A 14,826-nucleotide genomic window follows, 5' to 3' on the forward strand; every position below is an offset into this window, starting at 1 on the left:
CTGCACATCTGCAATATTCTCTGAAAATGAATCTAAGTAAAACGAAAGCGTATCTATAATCGAAACATCATCAGCTCGGGAGAAATTGCGGAATCGGACAGCGCTAAATCTGTCTTTCCAATTCATATTATTTATCGTTAGTAACACAGCCTCGTGATCCGATATACCGGGAAATACATCGCACTTAGTGTGACTACTTATGGTCCCACTTACAAAAAAGAGGTCCAGGATTGTTTCAGAATTACCCTGTATTATAGTACAGGTATCCACTAACTGTAATAAATTAAAAGAAAAGACAATGTCCAGCATGGCCTCCCCTAAGTTGTCGTTATCACTTTTGACCGACATCGTTTCCCAATCAATGCTTGGCAAGTTAAAATCGCCCGAAGGAATAATGCGGTCAGCGGGTTTCACATGCTCGCTCATGTATAGCTTCAAAGAATCCAAAACTTCAACACCAGAATTGGGAGGTCGGTACAGAGCAGCTATGACATATCGAATATTTTCATGGTAGGCCTTGCAAAATATGCATTCAACATCTGATAAATCAGGCATCTTTAAGAGCTTAATGTTATCCTTGAAAAGGATGGCTACAACTCCGCCCCTGCTACCTCTGTCTTTTCTGAATGCGCTATACTCAAGTGGAATGAACTCGCTATCATATATTTCTTCATTTAACCACGTCTCCGTCAATACAGCGATATCTGGGTTATACGACGAAAGAATTCCCTCTAACTCTGTACGCTTGTTTATAATGCTCCTACAATTTACGTTAAGTATTCCTAATGAGCCACGCCTGCGCTTAGTCTGGCAATTTTGAGGACTTGATTTCTTCAGCTTATAACGGCATTTTTTTCAGCATCCCAACCAACCAAAGTCCCGTTGATGCTCAACTTATCGTAATGCAGTTTTACTTTCATGCTTTTCTGCCTTTCTTCCTTAGAACTCTCCCATAAAAGCCTCCGTGTGTCACGCACTCGCTCAGAAAAGTCTTCAGACAGTGACAGTTCACTGCCCTTTAGTTTATGCGATGCTCTAAGCAGGGCATTCTTTTCTCGGTAGTCAAGAAATTTTAGAATCACGGGACGGGTTTTATTTTCGTCTTTTCTTCCGAGTCTGTGACACCTTTCTATGCCTGTTACGTTAATGCCTAGTTTTTTTACTAAAGACTTCATCTTTTACATTTCTTTCTAAGTCTTCTGAAGTTTCAACTCTAGGTTCAATCATGGTGTTAAATCATCTTTGAGTCGTGTAACGCCGTCTATTTGTCTGTCGACTGTCAGCTCATTTCCCCGTGAATATTATCACGTAGTTTTCTGTTTCTATTTCGTTCATAGATAGTGGCGAGCGATTTAAATGCTGTTCAATGTCTCTCGCAATTTTTCCCCTCGCTGATGTTGCGGAGTCCTGTCGCACAAGCTAGCTGGCTTTCACAGACCCGATATTTCAATGTACAAACGCAAGATGACAATCAAATTATTATTTCAGGGCGACGGGGGCAGCCCACTGGTGTGCGAGTACAACGGCCTGTGGAAGGCCATCGGGCTCGTCTCGTGGGGCATAGGGTGCGGACAGGCCGGCGTGCCAGGCGTCTACGTGAACCTGGCGCAGTACCGACAATGGATAGACGGCGTCATCACCGGCCTCGGATGAGTGCGCTTCGCTCGATGCACTCCTCCGACGGCCGCTCCAGTCTTCCTCTGCAACCAAGCGGTCGGGAAGAGCGTGCATGTCGCGCACAGAGAGAGGACGACACGATGTTGCCACCATGTGTGAATTTCAGCTGTGCGCGGCAGAAATCATGAACCAACTGAATGTCCAGGACAAACCACGTCGAGAAAATTTGCATCACTGCGGCGATAGCTGTGAGTGACCCAGACATCCGAATCCATGAAAACCTTTAGAAACCTGACGACATTAAGAGAGCGCACCCGCTCAGGAAGGGTCCCGACTGACCTTGAAAATAAATGACGCGCCATCTTCAGCACCCTCCAGAGACAGCACTTCCGATTGTGACCACCATGAAATTTGCGTGTGGTTCATAAGGAAATCAAAACATTTTATTTCCATTTTTTCTTATATGTACAGACAAGGGGCTACAGAAAGAGCTGTTCTTGCCCTCGCTGTATTTGCACATTACCAAAACCAAAGCTTCCAGCGCATCAACGTCAACAAATTCAGACAGAGGTCAAACTCTCGGTCGGCATCATACAACCATTGTTCCCTTGAGTTTTGTTATTGCTCCTTATTTTTCGATTTTGCCTTTCACGCTAGAACCAAAGGATACCCCGCGGCATGTGTGGCCCTCGGTGGAACAGTCAATTTAAGATAAATCTATACGCTCCTGCCTTTGCTTTAACACGAAGGTGGATTTGCCGATGACACAATGGTTCTTTTTTTTTTAAGAATCTCTATCCAGCGATAAGCGAGCACTTGGCCCTAGGTAAGGACAGTGGATCTGCGAGACAGGATCTGCGAGAGGGTAGAACATTGGTTGAGCAAGGACGAGAGACATTGAATATAGTTATTAAGCGTATAAAACTACCTAAATTGTAACCGCGAAATTGTAACTACGAATGCTCACTCACTCACTACGTCAAAATATTGCGTTAAGACATTCTCCATTTTGACTGCAGGGTCGTCGCGCGACGTTGCTTTAGGCCAAATAATTTTTAGTACAGCAAGCTGTGCGATGAACAGAAGGTGTAGCAGCTCAATTCAAACTCAGAATGCAAGTGTAACACACCACTCAAATTGACGCTGGTAAATGTGAACAAAAGCTTCACATTTACCAGGAGAAGCGAGTCGCACACCCCCTCGACATGCTTGCATATTACGATGAGAGGCCACGGCTGGCATCCAGGCACACGAAAAGGCAGCGCGGAAGCGAAAACTGTTCGAGGCACCGCAGGCATCGTTCAGAGGACGCCGTCCTGCGGATTTCCTGGGCACATCTCGTGGCGCGAAATGCATTTCTTGAAAAGGGACAGAAGAAAGGAAGACAGTGAGCGCCAGTGAAGCGTCCTGAGGACTTCGCGCGAAAACGTTTCTGTCGTGCGTCATTTCAACTTGACCTCACGTATATCGTAATGCCTAAAGGCAGAGTGAGCGTATTCCGTGTGTAGGTAGGAGTTCAGTACGGCAAATCAAGTGTGCAACTTTCTGGCACCTCAGTCAAAATCAGAAAATAAAATTCTAATCCAGCAGAATTCGAGCTGCTGTATGACAATGAAAATATTGTCAACTTTGTTAAGAAGCTTTTGATCCAGCTGAACTTTCTTCAAGTGGCGCAAGATGCCTTGAAATTGCTTGATTTAATTATGTGCACGACACTAGCTTTTGAAATTATAACCTGCAGCTTTTTTTTTTGTTATTGGTGCTATCACACGTTTTTTTCTTTTTACATTTGCATATGCATATATACATATATATATATATATATATATATATATATATATATATATATATATATATATATATATAGTTCAAGGAAATTTTCTGTAGGTCCGGTGCATAGGTAGTTGAAGAAACGAAGGGGCACACTTACGAAAATTTTGTTTTAACGTGTCAGCCGTGGCACGGCCTTCATCAGAATAAACACAGATACAAGTGCGCACCCGCTTTTATGGGCATGCGCATGTGGGCATAATCAGCAGCACATGCACGTGTACACTTGGAAATAATAACAGAAAAAGTGTAGCAGTAAGTATAACTTGCGCACGATAAATTATATGTAGGAAATATCGTTATGGTGCCACGATGACTGTACATGAAGTTACGGAATGATATCAAGCATATATATATATATATATATATATATATATAAAGTTTTTCCTTACATACTTTTTTGTTTTATCGTAAACGTTCCATCTTTTCGAACATCGGCCATGTACGGTTTTGTTGAATTGGGGAATACTTCAACTGCCGTTTTCTCGTTAAAGATGGTAGAACGTTTCTGGAATGCGGGACGTTTTCTCGCATTCGTTTATTTCTCAGTGCTTGCCGGCGTGGCAGAACAGCCTTTCTGACAGGTTTAACTTTTCGTCCATAATATTTGTTGTTTGTTTGACATCTCTTCTTTGTAAATATGGCATTAATTCTCTACATCTGCGACTGTCATGTGTTCTTATGTTTCGTGCGTCATGAGTGCGTGGTCGCTGTTCATGCATGTGAAATTTGAGTACTTATTTGCCAACACATCACGATAAGGACTAACATAATGCCTCATTGTACGTTGTTTATTACGAATATGCTGTTCGGCAACCACGATTGCAGTCATTTGTCTCATACCAATGGTGCCATGGCGCCGGGCTCACCAGTCTCACTTCTCATAATTATATAAAGGTCTAAAAATAAAGAGAACTCGATCGTCCCTTGAAATATACTGTGGAAAAAATAGACATCAAATCAATAGCTGGGACACTGTCTTTTTTTAATATCCAATAGAGTTTCTTTTTATAATTTTCCATGCAAACGCTTTGCCGCTTTCCTGAGGCGCATTTCTGGAAATGGAAGTTGCCATCGTAATAAATTATATCAAAGTGCTTAATTAGGTATATTCACTAATTACGTTGTTTAATTAAGCTTAGATCACATGTTATAATTGAGTGTATGAAGCCTGGTTATATAATAGTCATATCCTCCGAGCGTAAATTTCATGTGCCCCTATTTATTATCTCTATATTGTATGCCATAGACTCGTGCCTCCCCCAGACGGTTATAGTGAAATTAAAAGACCACGAAAACGGACATGGACAACACCGAACAACACAAGTGGTTGTGTTGATACAATGAACCAAATCGCCCAGCAGCAAACCTTGTTAAACCCTCAGATGGGCCAGGCCACTATTTATATCATAACGACGTTCATATCGGGACTAGCAAACGCATCGGTTGTCCGCCTCCAAATGTTTACTTCCACTTAGAGCCCCCGCTCTTGAATATTTAGCTATCGTGTTTAATTGCGTCTTTCAATAGATGAGTCCATTCCGCCGAACTCATGGTTGTTGAGAAAAGACAGTGGGCCAAAAGGCAACAGCTCAAGGCTCACACTTCCTGAAATGGATCCTTGGTAAGCCACGAAGGGAGCGAAAACAGGAGACAATGACTATTAGACAACCCGTGTGCTAATTACCTACCAGACATTTTTGTCTAAGTTCGTCACTTTTCGTGTTCGCTCAGAAGGCGAAAATAACGTGATATTGAAGATTCCAGCTTACGCACCTGCTGTACCCCGCTCAGTCGAAAAGGACAACTTTGGCGGCTTTCCGTCACAGCCGTTAGGAAAGTGCAAACTGATTTTATTACACCTTCATGGCCCAGAGCAATATTCGGTATTAGCAGCTTCTTATTTCCAGTCTCTAATAAGTAGACGTAGCAATATCAGCACAGAAGAGTTTGCTTACAATTTACCCTGAAGGCTTATGAGAAATGCTCTAAATCACACTACCGTGAATTTCACTCTCAATAAGCTACATGTGTACACCGCAATTACAAGAGAATGCATTGCTGCGGTTGATTTTTACCTGCATTGCAACAGCGAAGGAATTCGCACATAACATGCTGTTCATTCATTTTTCGTATATGTAGCAACTATATTTTATTTCATCATGTTCCAGCGCCGTTGAAAGCCATTGAACATCCGGACTGGCCTTATTTGCAATTCAGATAAGTAACACAGATAGACGTGAAAAGAAGAAGTGCCACGTGGCGCCTTCTATTGTCCATGCTATAGTTCCTATTCTATTCTTCAGTGACCGGCTCAACTTCATCTATCGCCCTATTGTTCGTCTCTGTCCCTGTATGTTGTGTATATTTTTCCTTTTCGCGTTCGGTCTCAAGTGTGCTGGGCGAGACCAGCAATAACAAGTGACGAGACGGGCTCTTCTGTCAAGCTAATGCAATATAACACTTGTTGGTCTCGTCTCGCGCTGAAATTTGCGCCATACATGTTTAAGCAACCCGCCCTATATTCTTGCTTACAGGGTTGGTGTAAAATGTGGCGGTACGTTGGGTGTCGGTAATACATTTTGCTCACACAGGTCTTAGCTGATCAGCGTTGTTATATACTTGCTATACCGTGCGTCAGGCACCCTCTTTTTGGCTGGTGCGGCCAAGTTGCAACTTTCTGCCTTTACCAATCGACTTGTGAAAGAAGAGCGGGCCACCTCGGAGGACGGCTATGATGACAGATTGTTACTGTTGACGTCACGCATACTGCACTGCAACTTTATTTTCAATGCAATAAAAGTTTTCCGTAGTAGTATTTTGTCCAAGAATGATTGTACACACTGTCCTCTTGTCATTTACTTATGGAGTCAAATACAACTTTGTGAAGTCACTTCTCAGCAACCTGAAAGGCCCCCGCTCGAAGAACGGGAGTCCAAATGGGTGCGTTCTGTGTAGCAAGGTGCTTTAATTGACATGCTCTTGTGAATTATAAGCTCTCAACCATGAGACCACGAGCATATTGGTGGCGCAATACGGATGTCCGACACGGGACATTCGCACGTCCTGTAAGACGTCCTGGCAGATCCTGCAGGTCATCGTCGAATGCCTGCGGAACCATCCTGTAGTCGCAAAGCGGCAATCCGATGGATGTCCCAGACGCGTCAAAATGGAGCATTCTGACGTTCGATGAGCCTTTAAATATTAGGCAGCGTCTCCTGCGACGCGGTGCCCCCCAGACGACTCCACACAGAATCGACTCCTGCAACGCACGAAAGTGACGTCACTTTAATAAATTAAACTAAAAACAATTGAAATATATCAACTCTTACTAAAAAATGCGTTGAACTTGCTACGATATGAAAGAAAGTCGTCTTATGCGTTAATTAATGTACACATTTTGTTTAAAGACATCATCGCAAAATGGTTTCAACTATACTGTGATGCCTTTCTCTATAATAATAGTCAGCGTTCAGTATTACAAGGCAGAAATATATACTATCTATCAGGTGCCTGCAGAGGTGGAAAGCAATTTTTTTGAGCGGCTCGTGCGTCACCAAAGAGCTCGAGGGGCCGCAAGCGCACGCACGCTTTTCCCCCGTTTCCACTCTGGAGCAGCAGACGACAAGCGCTGCAAGCGTACAGCTCATGCCCACGTTTACGTCGCCACACGCTATGTTTACAGCAGTCTCCTAACGCCGTAATATGGATTTATATACAGTGTGACGGATACCTGAAAATGCAGTCTTCGCACTGTCACTCGAATGTTTCCTCAAAGAGTCGGGCCCATACGAGTTCTTTGCTAGCTGTCTACCATCCAAAAGTCTGTCACCACGATTCGTTTTCGAGATCGAAGCAACCAGCGAACCAGTTTTGACACCCCATTTCTTCAGTGCCGTACGTCTTAATGTCATCATAGCTGCGCAAATATTACTGACTCGGATCGCGGAGAAACCGATGCGGCTGCCACCATTGTGCTCAATTATAAACAGAAGATTTCTTTTCCTGCGTTCGTGGGATTAGCTGCGTCCTCGTGCGTATCGTCCAGTAAAATCAGTGGATCCTTGAAAGGGTAATAGTAAACTGACCGGTCCCATGGCCGGTCCAATTTCCATTGACGGACTTCTGCATTACGTGCAATTTGCAGTGCTTAGTTCGTGTGCCCAGCAGCTCATATTGGGATGGGATTTTCCTTCTACGGCCTCCGCCTCCATCTGCTGCGGGCAACGCGTTCTCCACATGACTGACACGACCTATTCACTTCATGTAAATGACGCACCACTTCACTTGCTTGCTGCAGAAGATACCGTGCTACCACCTCGCCATCAAAGCAATGTTACTATCACGTCTGATGTCATTGACTGCGGCGACGTGCTCGTATTACCATCTGCACGCTGTCTCGCTAGAGGGATAGCCTTTGCATCAGGGCTGGTTCAGTTTGATCATGGCTCTGCACTTCTCTGCGTTACAAACCCCACATGCGAAAAGATTCTCATACCTAAAGGCAGTACATTGGCTTGCGCCACTGAATCGGAGTCTATCTCTGTTGTTTCCTTTAAAGCAGCTTCCTCGCTACGTCTGCGGCTTCCTCAGTGCTAGGCAAGTGCGCTTCTTGGGTCCGGACACCCAACCATCCATGTGCTTCCCTATAAACCGAGGGACGCCACAAGGTTCCATTCTGTCACCGACTCTCTTCAACTTGGCGACGAAGGACCTCCCCGCAAAGCTCAACCTCGTTACAGGTTTGCGCCATGCAATATACGCTGATGACATCACACTTTGGTGTGCCACCGGAAACCCAGGCGAACAGCAAGCCACACTTCAAACCGGCTTAGACATCGTCGACACCTACATACACCAGCTAGGCCTCACATGCTCCCCGGAAAAATCAGAGTACGTCGTCGTACTGAATTCCTCTACGCGCAAAGCAGCTGCTGAACGCGCCCACATCACCTTGACTATGACCGGCGAACCTATCCCGCGCAGAAAATCCGTCCGCATCCTCGGATTTCTGTGGCAAGAGAATGGACGTAGTGCGGAGTGGCTACGGCGCATTCTCCATCAGGCGAGTCAGGTCATACACATGATGACACGCGTAAGCAAGCGCCGCACAGGCCTGCGTGAACTCCGTAAAATTGCTGAGGCAGCAATCTACTCCCGAATCCTCTATGGCCTGCCATACGTTGCACTTACACGCACCCAGACCAAACGACTCGAGGCTTCTTTGCGAAGATGTCACCGCATTGAAATGGGTATTCCCAGGTACGCCCGTAGCATCGATGTTGAGCGCGCAACCCTGCACAGCACCTTGGATGTGAAGGTCCAAGCACACCGGGAGTCTCAGCATCTCCGTCTGAGCACCTCGTCCCAAGGACGCGCCATCCTGCGAATGTTGGGACACGACACTTTACCACTTCCACCTCTTTCCATCGACCCTCCACCATGGATAGCTATCCCTCGAATCGAAGTCCGACCGATACCCCGGAATATGCACTCCGAACGCAACGCAGGCAGGCGACAGGCGCGGGCGACCTATCTAACTGACCCAGCGCATGACACTTACTATGTTGACGCCGCCTTCTCGCCGACCGAATCCAAGACGGCAGTCATCGACCCTCAGGGTGACATCACTCGTTGGCATAGCGGAGTACCGTCTCCAACCGACGCCGAGATCCTTGCCATATCGGAAGCCATTACTATTCCCCCTCACTCCACGCCAACCATAACCGTTCGCTCAGACAACCAGGAAGCCCTTCGTTCTTTCGCAAACAACCTACTTTCCTGTCACATTGGGGCATCCCTCGCGCTACACATGCAACAACATCCCTCACTACACGTCCTCTTGGAGTGGGTGCCGGGCCATCAGGGGTTGCAGGAAAATGAGCGTGCTCATTCCCTCGCTCGCAAGTCTAAAATGCCGAGCGCTCCTATTCCATGGCCTGACACTTATAGACCGTTTTTTCGTAGGCGCCGCCATATTGTGAACGCAGTGGGGCCGCCTATGAGCAGCGCCATACTGGCTTGGGTGAAAGCGGTCTTTTGCATGGCAGGTATACGCTCGGCGGTAGGTTCCGGCGTTTGTTTTCGCGGTCGTGCGGTCTGTTTAGTATGACGTGCGTCTTCTACGTGGTAAACGGTTCTGTGAGACGTGCTGAAGTGGTTTAAGGCATCAGGGCATAAATTTCTGCTGGCGTTGAGGTGAACGGAACACGCAGCGCGATGTGTGCGCGCATATTTGAGCCTACAATCGGCCTCGGAGATAAATTGTGTATTTCTGAATGTTCCAATCACTAATGTGACCATATTGTAGTATTATCCTCTATTTCTAAGCTGTGGTTTACGAGCCATGAAACATACGCGACGATCGTAACAGCGCCGGTACCCTTCTGCTACAATAGGAGCTGTGATGTTATACTTTGACATGCGTTCAAACTGTTCGCTGCAGGTTACATTGCGTGACTACTTGGTTCCATGGATGAGGTTTCCGCCCCTGAATAAAATAGTTTTGGCAAGTAATAGCAACATACCTTACAGTCTGAATTAAGCTTCTCCAGCAAAGGGACTGTTTACGAACTGCGCGAGCGTCCTAAGCAATGGTAGTGCTGGATTACATATATCTTTGTTCTATATACCGCGTGGTCCAAGCATACGGCATAAGCGGTTATATATTTATAAACGTTGTGCGGAGTGAGTATGCGAAGTCCTATCGCGGCGTTAGCCAGTTTTCTCTTGCTTCTTCGAGAAAGAGGATGATAAACGAATTTTTTTTTTCGGTTGTGTTCGTTCCATTCTCTACGACGCACTCACACGTATTACGGAAATGTTGGCAACGCATTCTTTTTATGCGATCCCTCTCATATGTTATGGCTGTATGCAGGCCAAAAAGACAATGCCGAAGCGCGCAGCTTACATATGTATCGTGCTGGTTCACCAAACGCAGTGATCGCTGTGTTGAGCAGCGCCATCGGCCTCATGCAGGAAGGCTAGCGTAGACGTGTGGTAATTTGAAGCCTACTAGACTTTAATTGCGCGAGAACGATGCCGGTGCATCACAAATTTTTGATAGCGCCTGCCGCTTAGATGTTTCGTGGTTGCCTTAGGTTGGCCCTGCACGAGCATGCGCTCTTATGCTTTAGGTTTTGCTCCCTACGCCAAGCGATCAGATAGTGAGCAGATTTACCATTTCATGCTGCTAATACAGAGACACCGGTTTTCTTTGTTGAATTAAAACCGATATAAGCAAAATAGTTCACAGCACATACACACATCGCGACTGATAATGTGCGTACACCGCGGCTGACAAAGCGCGCCACATTCTTGCACCCCCAAGAGATATTTTCGCCTACTGTAGTTACCAATACACTGGAATGCTTCTCTGACGACCTTATATGAACGGACATGGCGTAAATTTCACGAAGTACCATCTAAAACATCTCGAAATCGTTCCGCAGCACGCGACAGAAATACTTTCAAGCACGCCGCGCCGGATCGCCCAAGCCAGAGAGGAGGAAAGGCTCTCCGCGAGTCCTATCCTCCTCGCCCGATGAAACGGTCTATAGACCTCAGACTCTGCCCAGGCGGCGCTGCGGAAAAACCCGTCACCAGCGCCCCCATCGCAGCCTTGGCGCGAACTGGGTAGTGCAAGGAGAGCTGTCCGCAAGCGAAGGTGCATAGGCCACAATGGACCTTTCTCTTTCGTTTGTGTTGAGGCACGGTTTCCTAAAAATCAAGGACTCGGAAAGCTTCTTCCGCCCATCTACGCTTCGGAAAGGAAGCTCAGCAGGGCGAAGTACGTGTACAATATAAAATAAGGTCTCAGGTGCTATTTCGGCGTGCTGCAACTCGCAAGTACAGAGAGCATCAGGTTTGTCTATAGGCATATTAGCATAAAAATCTAAGCATTTCAAATTTGTTCATGTTGAATATGTCCTGAACACAAGACTTAAGTATCTCCTATATTTTGACGTATTTTATCGTGATGTTTAGTCTCGCAATTATTTACAGAGTAAATCCTTTCATGGCCTTTTTCAGGGCCGGAAACAGAAAACGTTTTCCAAGGCAGCAAACAGCGTGCGATCATAACGAAAGTAAGCTTCCTACAGTGCCTACGCGCCACATCTTTTTTTCTCGCAGGAGCTACAGCATCGCTCAGTACCTTAATTAGAAGTTTTCGCTGACGCTTCGAGCAACATGTGCGCACAAATAAATGTAAATAAACGCGTCAATTTTTTTTTCTTTACACACGTGCGTTACTTCGCAATTACTCATCCAGTGCTCCTACAGCAACTTTATTGCTGACATTTGAAAAACACAGTCGAGCAGGCTCAGCACATTGCGAAACGTGCTTGTTGTATCGGCGCAGGACATAAAAAATACCGAAAGTAGAAATGAGCTCGCAATACAACGATGCTCTAGAACAGGATTTTGAATTCATAAACGATCCAAAATGTTTGGTTAAGCTGACCTGGCAAATATCTCCGTTCCACTTGTTGAGTCAAGCGGAGGCGGACGTCTGTTAAAAGGCGATATCGATGGCACATAAGCAGGATGGTTCGCAACGTTGTTTTTTCTGTTACCAACGAAGTGGCGGCTGCAGATTCTTGAGTTTTCGCTTGGTTACCACGGTCCTCCATCAGGGCTACGCAACACAATTACAGAATAACAAAATTGTCTCACTTTCTCATGCGAGCCACTATGTTGTGGGGAACGCAAGTAATACGATTACTTAACAGGTTGAACGGCCCGTATCCAGCGCTCTCGCCTTTCCCCTTCATACGATCGCGATGGAAATCGGTAAAACTGAACGTTGTTATTCAGTCCTTCACGTTCATGGCAATTTACAACACAACAGCAGCGTTGACTGCGGCGTTTCTTCGTAGCGCGCGGAGCTATCCCGGTTGCCGTCGTTTCCGCCATCGGTCTGACGAGTGAGCCAGCAAGCGCTTTATGGCAGTTCGGCGGCGCGTCCGACTAGCGTAGAGAAATTCATAGCTCTCTGTCTAGGTGTTAAATGCGCAAAACACTCGTAATATGGACCAAAATCTAGTTAAATCGTTGTTTCGCAGTCGCTAGCTGCATAGGCAACTTAGGAAGGGAGTCTGGCTTCGCACTACTCAATTACTGCCTCTTCGCACTGGCAGGTGGCGCTACGCGTCTTGCAAAACTCCATAGTCTGACGGCTATTGCGCCAGAATGCACCGCGCTGAACACCGCAAGCAAAGCCGCGCTAGGCTCCGCGAACTGCGCTCGTCTGCATGTATCCTTCCGGCCCCCGTCCCTCCTTCACCCGCCACGACGGCTCCCTAATTCGTCAGGCTCAAACTCTAACATTGGCGAATGACGCCATGCAACACATTATTGAACAACGCCGCGGCCATCCGGCATGTCCGGTGTGCGGCGGCTATCCCGACGTTCGCCACACGTACTGGACCTGCCCCCGTGCACAGTCCTCGCCTTACTATCTCCCCACCTCTTCCCTGAGCCCATCTATTCCTTACTGTTGGGAGAGCTGGACCACTCCGCCTGAACCCCACCGAGCCGCTTTTTGGTCGCTCCTTGTGCAACACATAAGGCACGTCCAGGGCGCCACCACACCCCCCGCTCCGGGTGCTACTACATGATCACACGGCACCGAAGCGGCGGACGGCACGGACGAAGAGCCGTTTCAAATAAAGTTTTATTCATTCATTCGCAACTCGCAAGTAGGAGCAACTCTCGCCGAAGCGGGAGACTGGCCGCCCTCACTTCGCGCACGGAAGCAAGCGATGAACCACATCGAGCGCTTTCAACGTTCGCCACAGGGACAACGCCTCGTTTGTCGCCTCCACACCCTCGAGGGCTCGGGCATGGGCCAGCGTGCCACCGAGTTCAACGCACTCGTCGCGTCGACGCCGCAACTCCTACCTCTGCCGGTATCGCCGCACGCCTCCGCGCCACTCGATGTAAACACCACGGTGCCAGGCGTCATGTCCAAGCGTCAAACAGCTGTTTGTGCTATGCAGCAGGAAACGGCCCCACTGCTACACGAGCGCCTAGGGGGCCGGCTGCTCGTTTACACCGACGGCTCCGTGGCGAGTGATGGTTCCGGTGCTGCAGCGTGCACGGCGCCGGACATTTGCGCTACGCGGCAGTGCCGCCTTCGTATTGTGTGGTCGTCGACGGTGGCCGAGCTTGCTGCGATCGACCTAGCAGCTGATCTCCTGCTTCAACAGTGCAGTGTTGTTTCTGCCGCGATCCTTTCGGACTCGCGCGCGTCACTGTGTATGCTGGCGAAGGATTACCTTGGACCTCCGTTGGTGCAGCGCGTCGGCTCAAAGCTCCGCCATCTCGTCAGCCAAGGCTGCGATTTGGCGTTGCAATGGGTTCCAGCGCACATCGGCCTGCAAGGGAACGAAGCCGCCGACGCTCTCGCAAAGCAGGCTCAACTCCCTGCGCTTCCCCCTCGCCACCTCGGTCAGCGGCTTCGACGTGGCCAAAACAACCATTCTGCGAACGCTCCGTGCGCGGCACCCGGACCAGCGCGTCGCCGCAGGTACGTCACTTCGACACCTCCCCCGCGTGGGCTTCTCCCGGGCGGACCGCTCTTTCCTGCTTCGCCTGCGCGTCGGCTGCTACGAGACGGCTGCTAGAACACACAGGCTGCAGGGAACTGGCCGCCCCGCGTGCAGCAACTGCGGCGATTTGGAGACGCTCGACCACTTGCTACTTCACTGCCCTGCCTTCGATGTGGAGCGCACGGACTTGTGTACAGTCTATCGGCGACTGGGACTGACTTGCGATACGGCGACCGCGCTGCTATTCCCTGCAGCCCACACGTCCATCGTGAAGCACGCTCTTTCGGCACTGCTAGACTACTGCAATGCGACGCACTTGAGAGCGCGGCTCTGAGCCCCGCACTCACTTTTTTTTTTCCCCTTGCAACGTTCGTCCTGTCTTTCTCTCCTTCATCTTTTTCTTCCCCTTCCCCCCTTCCCCGTGCAGTGCTGTTGAGGTGTCCTCCTGTGAGAGACAGTTACGGCGCTGCACTCATCTCTTCCGTTTCCTTTTCTAAAATCACTTCACACGCACCAGTTCATCAGTGATGCCTCAACATCACAAGCAAGAGTATTGTTTGCAGCAGTGAGACCTTCTTTTAATGCATGTGGGGCTGTTAATCTGCAAACAACCATCCTTACAAGCAAACCACTAACAGTTATTTTCCCCATAAAATATATTATAGGCACAAGCACTCATAAAGCTGTATTACTGCACATTGACTGCCTTAGCAGAGTGAAAGTAATAAAAACATATAAAAACCACAAAAACGTGGTACTAAGCTAGTAACACAAATATCTGTGCATGGCCTAATTCTATATGGTGCCTGCTCGCCGTGGCTTAGAA

At 47.8% G+C, this 14,826-nt stretch overlaps 1 protein-coding gene across 1 annotated transcript in view; it reads left to right on the top strand.

Annotated features, from left to right (window-relative positions):
• Nucleotides 1–1,987, top strand: part of LOC126526714 (uncharacterized) — a 140,741-nt gene extending 138,754 nt beyond the window's left edge. Inside the window, exon 8 of the mRNA XM_055068347.2 lies at nt 1,489–1,987. Within this exon, the coding sequence (XP_054924322.2) occupies nt 1,489–1,653 (165 nt within the window). The 3' untranslated portion in view covers nt 1,654–1,987. The remainder of the gene's footprint in view (nt 1–1,488) is intronic.
• The last annotated feature ends 12,839 nt before the right edge of the window (nt 1,988–14,826 follow it).

This window comes from Dermacentor andersoni, chromosome 8 (assembly GCF_023375885.2).
Source record: "Dermacentor andersoni chromosome 8, qqDerAnde1_hic_scaffold, whole genome shotgun sequence".
Lineage (NCBI taxonomy): Eukaryota > Metazoa > Arthropoda > Arachnida > Ixodida > Ixodidae > Dermacentor > Dermacentor andersoni.